Raw genomic sequence first — 18,704 nt, forward strand, 5'->3', positions numbered from 1 at the left:
CCCCCTCCTCCTAGCCTGTATTCTTGAAGGAAATCAGGCACTGGGTTAGGGGCTGAGGAGAGATGGAGTGGCAAACAACATTGTGTATACACTGGGGTGGGGGGTGGGGTGGGGTGGGGGGCGAGCTGTGGAGAGCAGTGCTGGACATGCCAGGGTAGCGTAGGGTGGTAGGGTAGGGAAATATTTTTTAAATATTTAAGGGGCTGCCCAGGAGGGGCCCCCAACCTGACTATCATGGACAAGAAATTTGATGGACAATAGAATAAAAGGCTAAAGGAAGGCCTCTTTTGAAACCTTGGGGTCTTGTGGGAGACAAGGGATGGAGGGGGCCCTGGCCAGTGAGGGAGGAAAGACAGAAGGAGCCCAACCTGTTGGTTTACTGAGAGGTGTCAGCACCCCAGCTCACTCCAGAAAGTTCACTGTCCTGTGGGATAACCCAGTCAACAAACCTTGCTTTTCCAGTGTGGAGCCTGCGCTGGGTCTGGAACCTTAACTGGAGTCTGCTCACTTTGTGTGTGACAGAGTCTCACTGTGTGGCCCAGGCTGACCTCTTTAATCATCCCGACCCCAGCTGCAGAGTGCTGGGATTACAGGAGTGCTGTCAGCATGCCTGGATTAGCCCAGCAGTCCAGTCTTTACCTCTACTTTTGGAAGGGCCATGCCCTAGCCCCGAGTCCCGTGAAGTCAGCTCCCGTTCTCTCCTCTTCCCATTGGTTTCCAGTGTGGGGCAATATTATACAGTCCACACATTTCTGCATTGTATTGGCAGCCGGGCTCTCAAACCACAGTCGCACCTGAGGTCACAATAGCACAATAGACTGGCTGGCTCCTGGGTCAGGATAGCTACTGTGGTTCTGCTCCCTTCTTTGTAATTATGGGGATCGCTGGGAAGAGGTGTTAATCCAAGTTGGTGACTTTAGTCCTGCTACTAATGATGCTAATGAATGCTAGTGAACTTCCCCCTCCGTTTACCTGTGGAGATAAAAGCTGTTTTGAGAATAAACGTGGGTGATCTTCAGGATTTGGATGGACCCTGAGACTCCCTTCAAATACTGCTGTGTGAACTGTGTCTCAATTATTCCCACACCTCCACACCAGTCCAGAGAGATAATTTATGTTGGGGTTGGACCTCGATATTCCAAGCCCAGTCTTTCCTGTCCATTCCCTTACTTTCTGCTCCTTCCCCTCTTTGCTCAGGGAAAGGGATACTCCATGCCTCCCATAACCCTTCTCCAGTACCTTAAAATAGTTGGAAGAGAAAATAAGGAGTCAGAACTTTCCTTCCTTGGCCTGTAATATTCGCCCAGTGTTAAAGGAAAAGTCATAAGCAGGTGCAGAAGAGCCTAGCTAAAGGGTGCAGGCCTGTAATCTCAGCACTTGGGAAGCTGAGGCAGGAGGATTCAAAGTTCTGGCTAGCCAGGACTTCATGGCAAGATGGTCTTAAGCAATAACAACCACCATCCAGTGGGACGGTGAATGGCCAAGAGACTCCAGAAGGACATCCTCTCTGGATGCTCAGAAAGCAACAGGTGAAGCGGTCCAGTCTGCCTGAAAGTCTCCAGGAAAGACCAAGTTCTCAGGCACAGGACAGAGTGGAGTTGCAGATGACATCATTTGATGGAGATGATGTTCTATCTTCCCTTGTTGCTCCCAGCATCCCTTAGTCCATCAATACATGTCCAAGACCTAGAGAGGCCCCTGCAGGGACTCACCACTGTCCCAGCTGTCTCCCTGTCCCGCCTCCCCTGCTGCCCGCCCAGTTGGCCAGTCCCCACGCCCACACGCCCAGGGCTGCCTCATCTGGTACTGATTATCCTGCTGGTGCTGCTGCTGCTGCTGCTGGTGTTGGTGCTGCTGCTGCTGCTGCTGCTGGTGCTGCGGCTGAACTCAGCTGCTGCTTCCAGTACTTCCCCCTACACAATGCTGCCTGCTGCCCTCACCTCCTTCCTGGGGCCATTCCTTGTGGCCTGGGTACTGCCCCTTGCCCGAGGTCAGACCCCCAACTACACCAGGTAGGTTTCCTGTCTTTCAGATGGCTTCCAGAGGGAGCTGCAGAATGCTTGTGACTTCCTGGGAGGGCTGCGCCTGTGGGTCTTGGGAGCTCTTCTGCCAGCAACCCCTTCGCATCTCATCTTCCTCTAAGATTCCTGGTCTCCCTGTCTGCTGCAAAGCCATGCTGGTCTGCAGACTGCCACCGTTCCCAGTCCTTCAATACCGTCCTCCTACCCTAAATCTCCCTTTCCACCCAGAGCCATGCCTCTCCACGGAGTTTGAACCCAGAAAGCCAAGACCTTGAACTTCTTTTAGCTGACATTCAGGAAATGAGACTGGGGGAAGGGCAGCAAGCAGAAAGTCAGATACTGGTCCTTAGCTGGAACCGGAGCAGGGTGAAGGTGGGAGCCCCTAACTGTATGTCCACTGGTGCTCCCCTCATCTCTCTGCTCTCTGGCCTCCTCCCCCCCCATGGCCTCATGGCTTGTCACATCTGGAAGTAGTTAGGCGCGGCTCCTGTCCTTGACTGCCAGGCAGGGCAAGGAGGGGGTTGAGAAAGCGAGGGGGGGGGGGGACTGAGGAGGATTCCGGGAATTCCTGTCGGCGTGGGGGTGGAGCCTCTAGGGGCTGGAGAGATGGCCCCGTTGTCTAGCCCCACTTCCCCTGGTCCTTGGGCAGGATTCCCTGTCCCACAGGATGGGGCCTCTCCGGCACCATCCTCCTGTATTGCCTGGGGCTTCATAGTCTCGTGAATTGTTCTCTAGTGGCTCCCCTGTCTTCTGTCCTCCAGACCTGTGTTCCTGTGTGGAGGGGATGTGACGGGAGAGTCGGGTTACGTGGCAAGTGAGGGTTTCCCCAACCTCTACCCCCCAAACAAGAAGTGCATCTGGACAATAACGGTGAGAAGCTCCCTCTGGCCATCACTGCCTTTCATCATTCTCCCGGCACAACCCTGACAGCTCAGGTCTGGGAAACCCTTTGGTCACATGGGTGTCAGGCTCCACAGTAACATGCTCTGACATATCCTGACCTTCCCATCCTTTAGTCCTCCCCCACTATCGGAAATGGAACCCTCGGATTTCAGCACGTTAGGTCAGGGCTTTACCAATAAGGTACATCCCAGCCATTGATTCATTTAGCTTTTTTTTTTTTCCAAAATAGCTTGTTCCACTAATTTAATCACATAATTTTTTTAATTTATTTTTTTATTATATACACTTGCCAAGAGACGGTGCCAGATCTCATTACAGATGGTTGTGAGCCACCATGTGGTTGCTGGGAACTGGACTCAGGACCTCTGGAAGAGCAGCCAGTGCTCTTAACCTCTGAGCCATCTCTCCAGCCCTCATTTAGGTTTTTTGTTTGTTTTTCTCTTTGTGTGTGTGTTGTGCGTGCGTGTGCACACTCATGCATGTGTACAGAGGTCAGAGGGGTATGTGGGGTGTTCCAGAGCTCCACCGCTCTCCGTGTTGTTTCCCTGAGACAGTCTCTAAATCTAGAGCTAGTCTGAAGGTCAGCAAGCCCCAGTGGCCCGGCTGTCTCTGCCCCCCACAGGGCTAGGGTCCCAGGCCTAGTGTGGAGCCCTTTAAATATGGCCTTTTATATGGGTTTTATATGGGTTCTGGGGATTCGAACTTGAGCAAGCACTTTTATCCACTGAGCCATCTCCCTACACCCCTTCACCTTTTATTTCTGAGACAGGGTCTTTGTAAATTATGGGCCTTGAATTTATGATCCCCCTGCCTTGGCTTCCCAAATAGCTAGAATCATGGACATGCACTCATGGTGCTGAACCTTAATTCCTTGTTTTTGGAGTCAGGGTCTCATTGTGTAGTGTAGGCTGACCCTTAAACTTTGAGGCAGTCCTCTGATTCAGCACGGTGAATCCTGGGATTACAAGTGTGGGCTGCCAAACTAGTTTTTGTTTGTTTGTTTTTTAGTTTTTTTTGTTGTTGTTGTTATTGTTTGTTGTTATGGTAGCAAATGCTGAATCTCTACTCCTAACTTGCTCCAGTTCTCCCCCTTCAGAGACCACAAGCTGGGAGTAGAGGCCAGGTCCTTTGTGTTGCACTGGCCTTTCCTGCTACCGCTATTACTCTAGAAGTACCTGGGGGAGGGGTGATGCCTACTGTTAGGGTTGTTTGGGACCTGATTTTGGGCGGTCCCCCATTCCCCTTCTGTCAGGTGCCTGAGGGCCAAACTGTGTCCCTGTCCTTCCGAGTCTTCGATATGGAGCTCCACCCTTCCTGCCGCTATGATGCTCTGGAGGTCTTTGCTGGATCTGGGACCTCAGGCCAGCGACTGGGACGCTTCTGTGGCACCTTCCGGCCTGCACCTGTAGTTGCACCTGGCAATCAGGTGACTTTAAGGATGACAACGGATGAGGGCACTGGGGGACGAGGCTTCCTGCTCTGGTACAGCGGTCGGGCCACCTCAGGCTCTGGTGAGCATCCTTACCTCCTCTTTCCCCTCTCTTGGCCCCATCCCGGTTCAGGTCCCCACCCCTGCCCTAACCTCGACCCTCCCCAGATTATTCCCAAGAGTTAGGGCCACCATTACTCCCTTTCTTCTCACTAACCGCCCCTTCAGTCCCTCCTCCTGGTCTTCTCTCCCCCTCCCGCTCCCACCTACCCCTCTTCCAGGGCCTCCCCCAGGTGCGAGGCGGAAATGGGTCATGGACCCGCGGGTGGAATGGGCGGCCTGGGGTTACTGGGACGGTGAGTAACTGCCCGCCCCCCTCCGCAATCGGGCTCCTCTGACGGGAGTAAGGGGGCACCCTGAAGCTGGGGGACTAGGATTCCCTCATCTGGAGCCCCCTATACCCAGTTCTAGGATCCCGATTGCGGTCCCATCACCCCCTCCCGGCAGCACAAGTCTCTCTGGAATGTTTCAGGCAGAGACCTCATCAGAGGGGAGGGAACCCTCCCAACGTGAGAGCTCTCTAGCCTGCTTTAGAGGATTCTTCTGCTAGGCCGGGATGGAGAGATGGGATCTCCTAGGGGAAGAGGCGTGGTGTGGCGGCGGGTTGGGGAGGGGGCAGAAGGGATCCATTCAATCGTTTCCTCTCTGTTGGGTGCCCCAGCCCCCGTCTTCCCAGCTGTTTGTTGACCCGCCCGCTCCGCTGTTCCCTTTCTTATCCCCTCATCTTGAGATCCAGACTTCTAGCTGCCTGAAAGCTCCCAGTCTAGAGCTTTCTACTCTAGCTGACCGAGGGTCTCCACCGCCCCCCCACCCGGTCCCTCTCTCCCCTTCTCAGAGCACCAGTTTTGCGGGGGGCGGATGGAGAAGGCGCAGGGAACCCTGACCACGCCCAACTGGCCTGAGTCGGATTACCCCCCAGGCATCAGCTGTTCCTGGCACATCATTGCACCCGCAGACCAGGTACTGACCTCTCGCCTAGGCTGCCCACCAGCACCCAGGCAGCATCCTTAAAGCAGACAGCCAGCATCATTGTATCCAACGTCTGTGTCCTGATCCCTCAGCTTGCCCTGGTAGAGAGCAAAACCGGACCCAGACCAGCTTACATGCAAGCAAAAAAGAAGTGCAACTACTGGTCTTAGGGGAGGGAAGTACTGGGTCCTGAGAAACTCGTGCGTGCGGGTGCGTGCGTGCGTGTGTGTGTGTGTGTGTGTGTGTGTGTGTGTGTAACTCAATGGGGTGGAGTAGGAGTGAGCTAAAATGCACTTGACCTTGCTCATCAGGGCAAAGGGATGCTCCCTGTATGGAATAGGTGTGTGCGTGTGTGTGAGTGTGTGTGTGTGTGTCTGAGACCCTTAGGCTAGCAGTGTAAGAACAATGAAGCGGGAACAGGGGGACTGACTATCTATGCTACTGCCAAGTACTCCTGGGGCTGGAGAGGTTCAGGACACTATTCGGTCCACCTTGACCTGTCCTGCTACGCAGCCAATGCCTCTCCCAGGTGATCCTGCTAACCTTTGGGAAGTTCGATGTGGAGCCTGACACGTACTGCCGCTATGACTCCGTCAGCGTGTTCAATGGGGCTATGAGTGATGACTCGAAGAGGCTGGGGAAATTCTGCGGAGACAAGGCCCCTAGGTGAGGGATGGGTCCTTGTGGGGCACTGCTGGGGCTAACTCCTCATCCCTGTGAGCAGTTGTCAAAGGCCATGCAGGGTTAGAGGGAGGCTTGGCTGACCAGGCAAGATCTGAGCTCTAGGATTCCAAACCATTGGTCTGAGCAAGTATAGGAGCTGGCAAAAGTTTAGCATATCTTCTGGAGTCCACAGAGCCTCAGGGGACTCTGACGTCAGAGGACGAGTTTAAGGTTGACCACTGAGGTACACAGTCTGCCTTGATGCCTCAACCAATTCTCCTCTACCTACTGCAGTCCCATCTCCTCTGAAGGGAATGAGCTCTTGGTCCAGTTTGTATCGGATCTCAGTGTCACCGCAGATGGCTTCTCGGCTTCCTACAAGACCCTGCCACGGGATGCCGTGGAAAAGGGGCCAGCCTCAAGCCCAGGGGAAGATGTCCAGTCTGGTCCCCCATCCCGCTCTGACCCAAAGACAGGAACTGGGCCCAAAGTCAAACCACCGGCCAAACCTAAATCCCAACCTGCAGAGAAACCAGAGAGCCCAAATACACAGGAAACTCCAGCGGTCCTGGGTGAGTGTGAAAAGGTGGCAGAAGGTACTAGAGAGATGGGTAAGAGCACTCACTCAGTGGGTAAGAGCACTGGCTGCTCTTCCAGAGGACCCAGGTTTGATTCCCAGCACGCACATGGCAGCTCACAACCATCAGTAACTCCAGACATAGATGTAGGCAAAATACTCATATACATAAAATAAAAAATGGGGGCTGGAGCCGGGCGGTGGTGGCGCACGCCTTTAATCCCAGCACTTGGGAGGCAGAGTCAGGTGGATCTCTGTGAGTTCGAGACCAGCCTGGTCTACAAGAGCTAGTTCCAGGACAGGCTCCAAAACCACAGAGAAACCCTGTCTCGAAAAATCAAAAAAAAAAAAAATGGGGGCTGGAGAGATGGCTCAGTGGTTAAGAGCATTGCCTGCTCTTCCAAAGGTCCTGAGTTCAATTCCCAGCAACCACAGGGTGGCTCACAACCATTTGTAATGAGGTCTGGTGCCCTCTTCTGGCCTTCAGGCATACAAGCAGACAGAATATTCTATACATAATAAATAAATAAATATTTTTTAAAAAATAAAATAAAAAGTGGAAGAAGGGGCATGTACTAAAGGAAGCACTAAGCTCCTTCTTGGGTCAGCATTCATTCATTCAACACTCATGGTGCCGGTCTCCCGTCAGTGTCTGGAACTGGTGCTGGGAAGCCACGCTCTGTGGAGCTCTGAGTTTCTATCTAGAAGGCTGCTGTAATTTCACATGTGATGGCTAGGGCAGGGTTTGCTAGAATCTCCTAGGGAGGGCTGAAGGCATGGCTCAGAGGTAGCTCTTTCCTAAGAGCCTCACAATGAGGGGCTGGAAGCTTGTCTTGGCTGTAGAATGTCTGTCCCAGAATACTCTAGTGAGGATCTCAGGTGTGATTCAGCGGCAAGGTGGTTGCCTAGAACCCTCTGGGGAGGGCTGAAGGGTGTGGCTCAGCTCTAGAGTTCCTGCCTAGCGTGCACCCGACTCTGGCTCCATTCCTAGCGCTGCAAATAAAAGAGCAAATAGGCCGATGTGAGGCAGATGGTCCTCCTGCCCTCCACAAGCAACCCCGTCTCTCCTAGATGCATCCAGTGTCACCTGTCCAAAGCAGTACAAGCGGGTGGGCACCTTGCAGAGCAACTTCTGTGCCAGTAGTCTGGGTAAGACCCTCCATCCTGCCCTTCCAACTCCCCAGGCCCTCATCCAAGCCCAGCTCCAGCCACCTGACTCTTGTCTCTCACCCCCGCCCTTCCACAGTGGTGACTGGAACAGTGAAGACCATGGTCCGCGGCCCAGGTGAGGGCCTCACCGTCACCATCAATCTCCTCGGAGTCTACAAAAGCGGAGGCCTAAATCTGCCCTCTCCGCCCAGGGACACCCCTCTGAAGTTCTACGTGCCCTGCAGGCAGATGCCCCCCATGAAGAAAGGTAAGGGGCATGGGAAATGAGGATGGGTACTGAGCGAGTGCCCTGGAGTCATGAAGGTGCCAGACCTGGTCAAAAAGGTGTCACCAGCTCTTAGTAACTCCGAGCTCTCAATCTCGTCTCTCCCGTCCAGGAGCCAGTTACCTGCTGATGGGCCAGCTGGAAGAAAGCAGAGGCCCCGTCCTCCCTCCAGACAGCTTTGTGGTTCCCTACAAGCCCAACCAGGACCAGATCCTCAATAACCTGAGCAAGAGGAAGTGTCCCTCCCTCCCTAGGCCAGCTGCCTGAGGTCCCAGCCAGATGCAGCCTGAGTGTGGTGCTCTCAACCCAATAAATGTTTCGTAACTCAGGAAGGGATCGTATATCAGTTCTATGGTTGCGTGGGGGCGTGCATCTTGGATTTCAGAATACTTTTTCCTTGGGGTAGAAGGAAAAAGTACTAGAAGATGAACTCGGACTTCCACATGCTAGGCAAGTACTCTACCACTGAGCGACATCTTCAGCCTGCTTTAGGAACACAGGGTAGGAGCCAGGGAGTGGTGGCACACAGCCAGGGAGTGGTGGCACACACCTTTGATGGCAGCACTGAGGAGGCACAGGCAGGTGGATCTCTGAGTTTGAGGCCAGCCTGTTCTACAGAGCAAGTTCCAGGACTAGCTTCATAGTTACTAGGAAATCCTGTCTCAAAAACCCGGCACCCACATGCTCACAACATTTTGTAACCAGTTCCAGGAGATCCAATGGCCTCTGCAGGCAGCAGCATATATGCAGGCAAATCATCCAAATGCATTTTTAAAAAAAGTCTTATACACCAGCCGTCCCCCCCCCCCCCCGCCCAAGCCCCAAATCCTAACTAGAAGATGAGTGTGTGCCACCTATAATCACAGTACTTGGGAGGTGGAGGTAAGGTGATAAGGAGTTCAAAGCCAGCCTGGGCTATATAGTAATTGGAGGCCAAATCTGAGTTATATAAGACTGAGTATCATGATTTAAGAAGTTAGAAGAGCTGGGCTATGTTGGTTCATGCCTTTAATCCCAGCACTCGGGGCAGAAGCAAGCAGACTCTGAGTTTGAGGCCAGCCTGGTCTACAAAGTGGGTTCCAAGACAGCCAGGCAACACACAAAAACCCTGTCTGGGAAAAGCAAAGAGAAGTTAGAGGAATGTCAGCTAGGTACTAACACTCCACTGCTCCAAATATTGAGAACTGGGCCACGGAGATGGCATGCTGCCAAGCCTGACGACCTGATCTCTGTCTTCAGGAGAGAACCCACTTCTGCAAGTTGTCCGTCCTCTATTTGTACAAATGCACGAACACACACATATAAAATAAACAGGGCTGGAGAGATGGCTCAGTGGCTAAGAGCACTGGCTGTTCGTCCAGAGGACCCGAGTTCAATTCCTAGCACCCACATGACAGCTCACAACTGTCTGTGACGCCAATTCCTGGGCTTCTGACACCCTCATACCAATAAACATGCAGGCAAAACACCAATGCACATAAAATAAAGATAAAGTATTAATAAATAAATAAATTAATTTGTAGCATTCTGAGGATAGTTCTCCAAATAGATCTCAGTTTTACCTTTCCGGACTCCCTCCTTCCTCCTCACTTACTGTTATCTCTGGTGACTCATTGTTTCCCATTCAGCGCTCTCTCTCTCTCTCTCTCTCTCTCTCTCTCTCTCTCTCATATCCATTTGTATATGCATGCATACGTGTTTAGAAAGCAAAGGAGTCATCTTCAAGATCACCATCCACCTCTTGTTTCTTTTGATATTGTAATTTAAAAAAAAAAGGGTGGGGGCTGGAGAGATGGCTTAATGGTTAAGAGCATCGCCTGCTCTTCCAAAGGTCCTGAGTTCAATTCCCAGCAACCACATGGTGGCTCACAACCATCTGTAATGAGGTCTGGTGCCCTCTTCTGGCCTGGAGACATACACGCAGACAGAATATTGTATACATAATAAATAAATAAATATTAAAAAAAAAAGGTGTGTGTGTGCCCAAAGAGGCCAGAAGAGGGTGTTGGGTCCCCTGCAGCTGGAGTTACAGATGGCTGAGAGCTGCCTAACATGGATGCTGGGAACCGAACTTGTGTCCTCTAGAAGAGCAACCCCTGAGTCATCCCTCCAGCTCCACCCTCTCTCCCCTGCCCTTGTTTTGAACAGAGCTCCTCCTGTGAGATTCTAAGAATGCACTGCTGTGCTCCGTGTTTTTGCTTAAGGATGACTGCCAGCGATCCCCACCTCCAGGACAGTTGGGCTTACGATTTTGCTATCCCTCCTTCTACAATTCTTTCCCATATATACATTTGATTCCTTCCTAAGTCTAGTCAGACCTCTGCTCAAAGGTCATCTAATTCATTCCTTTGTCCTTGCCAAATGGCAGATTATGTTTTAAATACTGAAAACACACCAGGAAATAAATGCCCCTGTTTTTGAGAGGAAATTCTCTGGAGGAAAGAGTCAACAAATTATGACATAATGTATCAAGAAATGTGCTATGAAAAGAGCAAGACGAAGTCAGGCGGTGGTGGTGCACGCCTCTAGTTGCAGAGACAGGAGGATCTCTGTGAGTTCAAGGCCAGCCTGGTCTACAGAGCAAGTTGCAGGATAGCCAGGGCTAACAGAGAAACTGTCTCAGAAAAACAAAAACAACAACAAAAGCAAGACAATAGCCAGGTGTGGTGGTTATCCCAGGTACCTCAAGGACAGAAAGAGATCTACAAGTTCAAGGTCAGTCTAGGCAATTTAGCCCTAGTCTCATGATAAAAATTTTAAAAGTACACTATGGGACAATGCTCTTGTACATTGTAAAGATTTGTCACTTGTACTGGTTTAATAAAACACTGATTGGCCAGTAGCCAGGCAGGACGTATAGGTGGGGCAACCAGACTAGGAGGATTCTGAGAAGAGGAAAGGCAGAGAGGCAGTCACCAGCCAGATGCAGAGGAAGCAAGATGAGAATGCCTTACTGAGAAAAGATACCAAGTCACATGGCTAAACATAGATAAGAATAAGGGCTAATTTAAGTTGGAAGAGGTAGTTATAAGCCCGAGCAATAGGCCAAACAGTTTATAATTAATAGAAGCCTCTGTGTGTTTATTTGGGATTGAATGGCTGCAGGACTAGGAGGGAAAGAAACTTCTATCTACAGACTAGGAATGTAGGTCAGTGGTTGAGTACTTGTCTATCAAGAGTAAGACCCTGGGTCTAATCCTCAGTAACACAAAAAAGAAATAAAACAAAGCAAAAGCATGGTAAAAGGAAAATACAGTTTTCAGGAAAGGCTTTCCGTAAAAACACTTAGATTTTAATTTTTTGCACTTATTACACATGCGCACATGTACACACGTGTGCTTCTCTCCTCCTACCACGTGAGTCCTAGGAATCCAATTCACGTCTTTGGGCTCCACACAAACTCCTGTACTGGCGAGTCATCTTGCCAGTCCACTGTTGTGGGTTTTGTTTTTATTTTGTTTCGATAGGGTCTCACTATGTAGCCCTGGCTCCCTCAAACTCAGACATCCACCTGCCTCTACCTGGATCTAGTGTGCTTGGATCTGAGGTGTCTGCCATCATGTCAACCCCCTCCCCTCCAATGTTTGTGGGTTTTTGTTTTTGTTTTTTTTTTCGAGACAGGGTTTCCCTGTGTAACAATCCTAGCTGTCCTGGAACTAGCTCTTGTGGTTCAGGCTGGCCTCGAACTCACAGGGATTCACCTGCCTCTGCCTCCCGAGTGCTGGGATTAAAGGCCTGCGCCACCACCGCCCAGCCTGATGTGTGTGTGTTTTTAAGACAAGGTTTCACTCTGTAGCCTTGGCTGGCAGAGAACTCCCTATGTGTAACAGATCAAGTTAGTTTCAAACTTGTGGCAATCCACCTCGCCTGCCTTTAGTACCTGGGACTTACACGGATGTGCCTGACTTCCTCTACTTGTTATTCTCTCTTGTTTTTCTCTTTGTTATTTCATTTTTTCCCTAATCATCATACTAATTATTGATAATTTTATATAAATAAGATATCTCATCATGACATTTTTATACATTTGACACATTCACCACCACTATGTCTCTTGTCCCCCACTCCTGGGGGTCCTTTCCCCTTCCCAGGTAGTTCTCCTGACTGGTGAACTCCAGGTGGTTCTTTTTTGTTGTAGTTGTGTTTTGTTTTTTGCTGAATCAGTAAGTTTTATTACTGCTGCTTCCAGGAGCGCAGGCCACTTAATAGTGGTTATTCCAATGAAGAAAATGTCTCTCCCTAGCAATCATTAACTAATGGGCCTTGTGGGCACAGACTTGGGAAGCAAAGGCAGGTGAATCTCGGTGAGTTCAAGGCCAGCCTGATCTACAGTTAGTTCAAGGATAGCCTGAACTGTTTCACAATTCCAAAAAGAAAAGAAAGAAAGAAAGAAAGAAAGAAGAAAAAAAAGAAAGTCTCTTTTAAGTCTTGAGAGATAGCTCAGAGGTCAAGAGCATTAACTACTCTTTCAGAGGTCCTGTTTTCAATCTCCAGCAACCATACGGCTCACAACCATCAACAATGAGATCTGATGCCCTCTTCTGGTGTGCAGGCAGAACACTGTATACATAACAAATCTTTTTAAAAAATCTCTTTAGGCAGGGCGATGGTGGCACACGCCTTTAATCCCAGCACTCAGGAGGCAGAGGCAGGTGGATCTCTGTGAGTTGGAGACCAGCCTGGTCTACAAGAGCTAGTTCCAGGACAGGCTCCAAAACTACAGAGAAACCCTGTCTCGAAAAAACCAAACCAAACCAACAAAAAAAAACTCTTTAGATTTATTCACGTACGTCGAGACGTCGAGTGTCTTGTTTGCACGTGTATGAACCACGTACAGGTAGAACTCAAATGAGGCCGTCCGATCCCATGAAACTGGAGTTACAATTGGTTATGAACCACTATGTGAGTGCTGGAACCGAACCTGGGTCCTTTTAGCCGCTGAGCTAACCCTTCAGCACCTCTCTCCTCCCCCCCCCTTTTTTTTTAAAAAAATATTTGTTTATTTATTTATTATGTATACAATATTCTGTCTGTGTGTATGCCTGCAGGCCAGAAGAGGGCATCAGATCTCATTACAGATGGTTGTGGGCCACCATGTGGTTGCCGGGAACCGAACTCAGGACCCCCGGAAGAGCAGGCAGTGCTCTCAACCACTGAGCCATTTCTCCAGCCCCATCCTCCCCCCGCCCCTTTTTAAAGTGTAACCAGGGCTGGTTGAGATTCTTGCTTCATCTAGTTCTACTTATTGATTACTGACCATTAACCTTACGTCACTGTGCACACATGTTTTCTCAGGCCCGAGCAGGCAGGAGAGAAAAGCAAAATGAAAAAAAAAAGAAGAAAGAAACACTAACTCGGAGCCGAGACCCGCCTCTCCGAGTTACTAACAGACTAGAGTTGGCGCTTGGGACCCTTAAATTACTTACCCAAGATGCAGCCAATCATTAGCGCCGAGGGAGGCGGGTTTGGTCATTGACGAACACCAATCAGCGTACAATTAGGCGGAAGCTAGGCAGCACTGACCAATGAGAGAGGCCGTACGGCGGAAGTATATCAAGGAGCTTTCGGTAAGATGGCGCCCTCAGCCTGCAGACGATTGACCGGAGGAAACGTTGACTACCAGGTGATTATCGTGGTACGAGCGGCCATCCAGAGGCGGAATGCCGGAGAGGGCACAGACCGAGCTTAAGAAAAGGGGTCGGAGACACAACCCGATAACCTGGCTATCAGGAGGGCTCAGGGGGACCGAGTCCGTCGGGAATGGACCGGCCCGGGAAGACCCGGAAGGGGCGTGGCTTACTGCCCGTACTGGAAGACCCGGATCGGGAAGCGACAAGGCGGGCCAGATTTGAGCCGAGGGGGCGTGGCCACTGCGGTGCGGTTTGGAGGCGGGACCTGTAGGAACCTGGGGCCCAGCTGGAAGGGGAAAGGGCTGAGGAGCCGGGCCTGGAACCAGAGGGTCCACGTCTAACGGGGTACCGAGGCAGCGGGGACACCTGGCCGAGCTCTGCTACCATCTCGCCCTGTCCTCTTTCCATTCCTCGCGCCGCTAGCCCCAGACTCCAAGGCCCTCTTATCCTTGTGAGCTCTGCCCTCGGATGTCCGACCGCCTAGAGCCTGCATGCGCCGTGGGGCGCCCCAGGACCAGGAGCTGGTGGGTCCGGGGGCCCCTGGGCGGGGGCCCCGGGGCTCCTCTCCTTCCTCAGGACCCGTTGTCCCGGTGCTCGTCTTTCCCCCGGATCTAGTATTCAGAGCGGACCAAAGGAGTGGACCCCGGCAGCTGCTGACCCTCTACAACCCCACGGGAACTGCGCTTCGCTTCCGAGGTGAAGAGATGGGCCCCTGGAGCTAGGGCTCTGGGGATTGATAGGAAGATATGGCAGGATGTTGTGGGCTGGAGGAGTTAGTTAGGTAATGTCCTGGGGTGGCTGACAGAAGGGGGCTCTGATAACCCACCATAAGCGAAACTTTCTTCAGGTCTCTTCGTGTGTCTATCCCGCAGTTCTGTGTACAGCACCTGCCAAATATACGGTATTCGATGCAGAAGGATATGTGAAGCCGCAGTCTTGCATTGACATGTGAGTGGGGAGAGTGGGGAAGCAGCCCGGCGTTTCTGCCATCTGTTGCCTTTGGGCTGAGACCTTTTCACCCGCTGGCTGCAGTCACTCTGGGAAGAGTTTCTGGGGAGGAGAACTGGATTCTCTTGGTTGGTTGCTTCTCACTTAACTTCCTCCCAATGGGTCAGTGTGATCCGGCATGTGGCCCCCATCCCCAGCCACTATGATGTCCAGGACCGGTTCCGAATTGAGCTGTCTGAGGAGGGGGCTGAGGGACGTGTGGTTGGCCGAAAAGACATCACCTCTGTTCTTCGGGCGCCAGCGTACCCCCTGGAGCTTCAGGGACATTCTGAGCCAACGCCCAATCCAGGGCCTCCTGTGTGGACAGGACCAACCCCAGCCAGACACCTTCAGGAGAGTGAGTTGAAGGGATACATCGTGTTTGTGGTGTTGTGTGTATTATGTGACAATGTGTGTGGGTGCTTGTGCACATGTGTGTGTTTGTGGAGGCCAAAGGTTGATTTTCCTCGTTCGCTCTCCACGTTTATTTTTTGAGACAGGGTCTCAAAGCACATTCGTTTTGCTAGGCTGGATTCCCAGTTAACTTTAGAATCCAGGGGGGCTGGAGAGATGGCTCAGTGGTTAAGAGCATTGCCTGCTCTTCCAAAGGTCCTGAGTTCAATTCCGAGCAACCACATGGTGGCTCACAACCATCTGTCTGGAGCCCTCTTCTGGCCTGCAGGCATTCAGACAGAACATTGTATACATAATAAATAAATAAATAAATATTTAAAAAAAAATAGAATCCAGTATCTCAACTGGGCGCTGGTGCACGCCTTTAATCCCAGCACTGGGGGCGGATCTCTGTGAGTTCAAGGCCAGCCTGGTCTACAAGAGCTAGTTCCTGGACAGGCTCCAAAGGTACAACAAAACCCCTTCTCTAAAAAAAAGAAAAGATGAATCCAGTATCTACCTGTCTTCACCACCCAAAGACTAGGATTTCCCAGGTTCTTTTTTTTTTGGTTTATCGAGACGGGGTTTCTCTGTGGTTTTGGAGCCTGTCCTGGAACTAGCTCTTGTAGAACAGGCTGGTCTCGAACTCACAGAGATCCACCTGCCTCTGCCTCCCGAGTGCTGGGATTAAAGGCATGCGCCACCACCGCCCGGCGATTTCCCAGGTTCTTAAGTGGGTTTTGGAGATCCGAATTTGGGTCCTCATGTTTGCACTGTCAGCCCTTTTTTGACTGGGTTGTCTCTCCACAGTTATTGTTTTTCTGTAGTACTGGGGATTCGCCTTGTACCTAAGGCATACCAAACAAGCCATAACCCCAGCCCTGCAGTGGGGACTCCTGAATTCTGTAAGATGAGAAGTAGCATTACTCTAGAAATGAACTAAATGGGGTTTGAAGAAGTCCCTGTGCACAGTTGTTCCTGGCTAAGGTTTTCTGTTGGGTGAGAGAGGAAGACGACTTTGCACTTGTCCTGTTTCTAACTTCTAATCAGGGGACAAGTTCTTCCCTAGCTCCAACTGCAGCGGCTGTTATCAGGCACCAGCTACCTTCAGCTCAATAAGAAGCCCGCACTGAGCAGTCACTCCTGTGTGCTGGGCATGGGAGATACAGAGGTCCCTGCCTGTCAGCCCAGGACACTGAACACAGTACTGAAGGCAGGGTACCCTTGGAGGGCAATAAAATGTAAACCCAAAGGCCAGCGTGATGGCACAAGCCTGGGATACACCCCTTGGGGGACTACAAAGAAGGAAGGAGGATTGCAGGTTCCAAGCCAGCCTGAGCTACATGGTACGGCTTTGACAGACGGGGGTGGGGAGGAGTGTTGTGGAGACAGATAAAGTGGTAAAGTGTTTGCTACATAAGAGCGAGGACCCGAGTTCAGTCCCCAGCACCCTGACATGGTTGCATTGTGTTTGGACTTCCAGTTCTGAGGAGGCAGAAACAGGCAGATCCTGGGGCTGGCTAAGCAGTTGGCCATTCTAACAGACAAGGCCAGGTCCCATTGAGAGACCCCGTTCTCCCAAAACAAGTTGGATGGTTCCTGAGGAACCGCGCTTGAGGTTGGTTTCTGGCCTCTGTACATATGCACACGTGTGCGTGTACCCACCCACTCGCATCTATCACACACTTAAGAGAGATAACCAAAGCCGGATATGGCATTACACACCTAATCCCAGAACTTGAGAGCTAGAGGCAGGAGGACCAGCAGTTCAAGACTACCCTTGGCTACCTAATGACTCTGAGGCCATCCTAGACCACATACGTGTGAGTCCCTGTCTCAGAATAAGTAAATGACATGTGAATGAACTCAATCAGAGTTGCTGCCTCTCTCTTGTTCATCCTGGTCCCTGGCAGTCCTTGGGCCACCAGTACTCACGTCCCCTCCTTTCGCAGGTCCCCCCCAGCAGTTGGCCACCAGCTCCTTCCTGCTCTTCTTGCTGACAGGCATCATCTCCGTGGCCTTCCTGCTGCTGCCCCTGCAGGACGAGCTTGGCAGCCAGCTGCCTCAGGTTCTGCATGTGTCCCTGGGACAGAAGCTGGTGGCAGCATACATCTTAGGTGAGCATGGTAGAGGAGCACCTGGGCCCACCTCCAAAGACAGCACGGGAGGAAGGGTCCTGCATGGACTCTCTTCCTTTTCCTACCCTCAGGCCTCCTCACCATGGTGTTCCTCCGGACCTGAACTCCCCAGCTGGACCCAGCCCACCCACCTTCTCCTTCGCAGGCAGGGACCTGAGGCAGCCACTGTGATGTTTGCACCTTGCCCCTTCTCCCTCTTTTCTACCCATCCATCAGTTTTCATCCTGCCCGTCACCAAACACCCAGGGATTTATACTCATTTTCCAAGTTGAATAAAATAAGTTTTAAAAATCAAAATGGGAAATGTAGGATGCTTGTCCTGGGCTTGTCACCTTTTTTTTTCCATTTAAATGGTGTGTGTGTATGTGTGTGTGCTTATGCATGAGGCCCGAGATCTCTATGTCAGATGTCTTCCAAGCGCACGTACATGCAAGCACAGAGATGGAAAGACAACCTTCAGAGCGGATTCTCTCCTTCCACCATGGGCGTTCCAGGCCCATGGTTCTTGGGTCTTCAGACTTGGTGGCAAGTGTCTTTACCCACTGAGCCATTACGCCAGCTCCTACGTCTCATTTTTGGAGGTAAGGACTCTCACTGAACCTAGAGCTCAGCGATTGGCTGGGTTCCCTCAGCAGTAAGCTCCACCTCCCCAGCCCCGAGGTCACACATTCAGGGAACTGCACTGTTAATCATCAACTTGACAGCTCCTAGAATCACCTGGGAGAGGGCAGCTGGGCTTCAAGAGGGTGATCCTGATTCGGTTCCCTGGGGAGGGATGAGCCCTAGAATCACCTGGGAGAGGGGAGCTGGGCATCATGAGGGTGATCCTGATTCAGTTCCCTGGGGAGGGATCACACACACACACACACCCGGTCCCATATGTGGGCTGTACCATTTCGTGGCTCTGGGATGAATGAACGGGAGGAGAGGAAACTGAGCAGCGCATTCATCACTTTGACAACAGATGTAGTGTGACCAGCTGACCTCAAGCTGTTTTGACTTCATGAACTGTGAGCTAAAACAGACCCACTCTTCCTTAAGTAGCTTGTGCTGGCGTATGGTCATCCCAGGAGCAGGGGAGAAGCTGAGACAGCGTGGGTGCTGGGGCTCTGAGCTCAGGTCCTCAGGCTTGTGTGACAGGCACAGCACTGGCTGACCCATCTCCCTAGCCCTCCCCACTTTTTCTTTTTAAGATTTTTTTTTAAAGATTTATTTATTATGTACACAGTGTTCAGCCTCCATGCCTGCAGGCCAGAAGAGGGCACCAGACCTCATTACAGATGGTTGTGAGCCACCATGTGGTTGCTGGGAATTGAACTCAGGACCTCAGGAAGAGCAGTCAATGCTCTTAACCTCTGAGCCATCTCTCCAGCCCTTAAGATTGTTTTTAATATTTTTTTTTAAACTTTGGTTTTTTGACCAGGCTGGTCTTGAACTTTCCACTTGAACTCTCCTGTCCTACCCCTGTTGTGGCAATTCATTTCACCAATAGCTTTTGG

General features: G+C 51.3%; 2 protein-coding genes across 3 annotated transcripts; both read left to right on the top strand.

Annotated features, from left to right (window-relative positions):
• Positions 1–1,839: 1,839 nt before the first annotated feature.
• On the top strand, positions 1,840–8,379 carry Pcolce (procollagen C-endopeptidase enhancer). Its single transcript, XM_041648823.1, has 9 exons — positions 1,840–2,012; positions 2,783–2,891; positions 4,177–4,435; positions 5,249–5,373; positions 5,912–6,048; positions 6,340–6,617; positions 7,694–7,771; positions 7,869–8,039; positions 8,170–8,379. Exons 1-9 carry the CDS (start codon positions 1,921–1,923, stop codon positions 8,322–8,324), a joined length of 1,404 nt encoding a protein of 467 aa, XP_041504757.1. The 5' UTR covers positions 1,840–1,920; the 3' UTR covers positions 8,325–8,379.
• Positions 8,380–13,702: 5,323 nt separating this feature from the next.
• On the top strand, positions 13,703–17,496 carry Mospd3 (motile sperm domain containing 3). Of its 2 annotated transcripts, none has more exons than XM_041648760.1 (5): positions 13,703–14,383; positions 14,560–14,635; positions 14,833–15,032; positions 17,020–17,184; positions 17,277–17,496. In XM_041648760.1, the coding sequence occupies exons 1-5, from the start codon at positions 14,179–14,181 to the stop codon at positions 17,306–17,308; spliced, it is 678 nt and encodes a 225-aa protein (XP_041504694.1). In that variant the 5' UTR covers positions 13,703–14,178; the 3' UTR covers positions 17,309–17,496. The 2 variants fall into 2 exon arrangements, with proteins under 2 accessions (XP_041504694.1, XP_041504693.1); XM_041648759.1 differs by having other exon boundaries at positions 13,707–14,383; positions 14,803–15,032.
• Positions 17,497–18,704: the final 1,208 nt, after the last annotated feature.

This window comes from Microtus oregoni, unplaced genomic scaffold (assembly GCF_018167655.1).
Source record: "Microtus oregoni isolate MIOR12 unplaced genomic scaffold, Mior012 000003F_ref0000135, whole genome shotgun sequence".
In the NCBI taxonomy this organism is placed as follows: Eukaryota; Metazoa; Chordata; class Mammalia; order Rodentia; family Cricetidae; genus Microtus; species Microtus oregoni.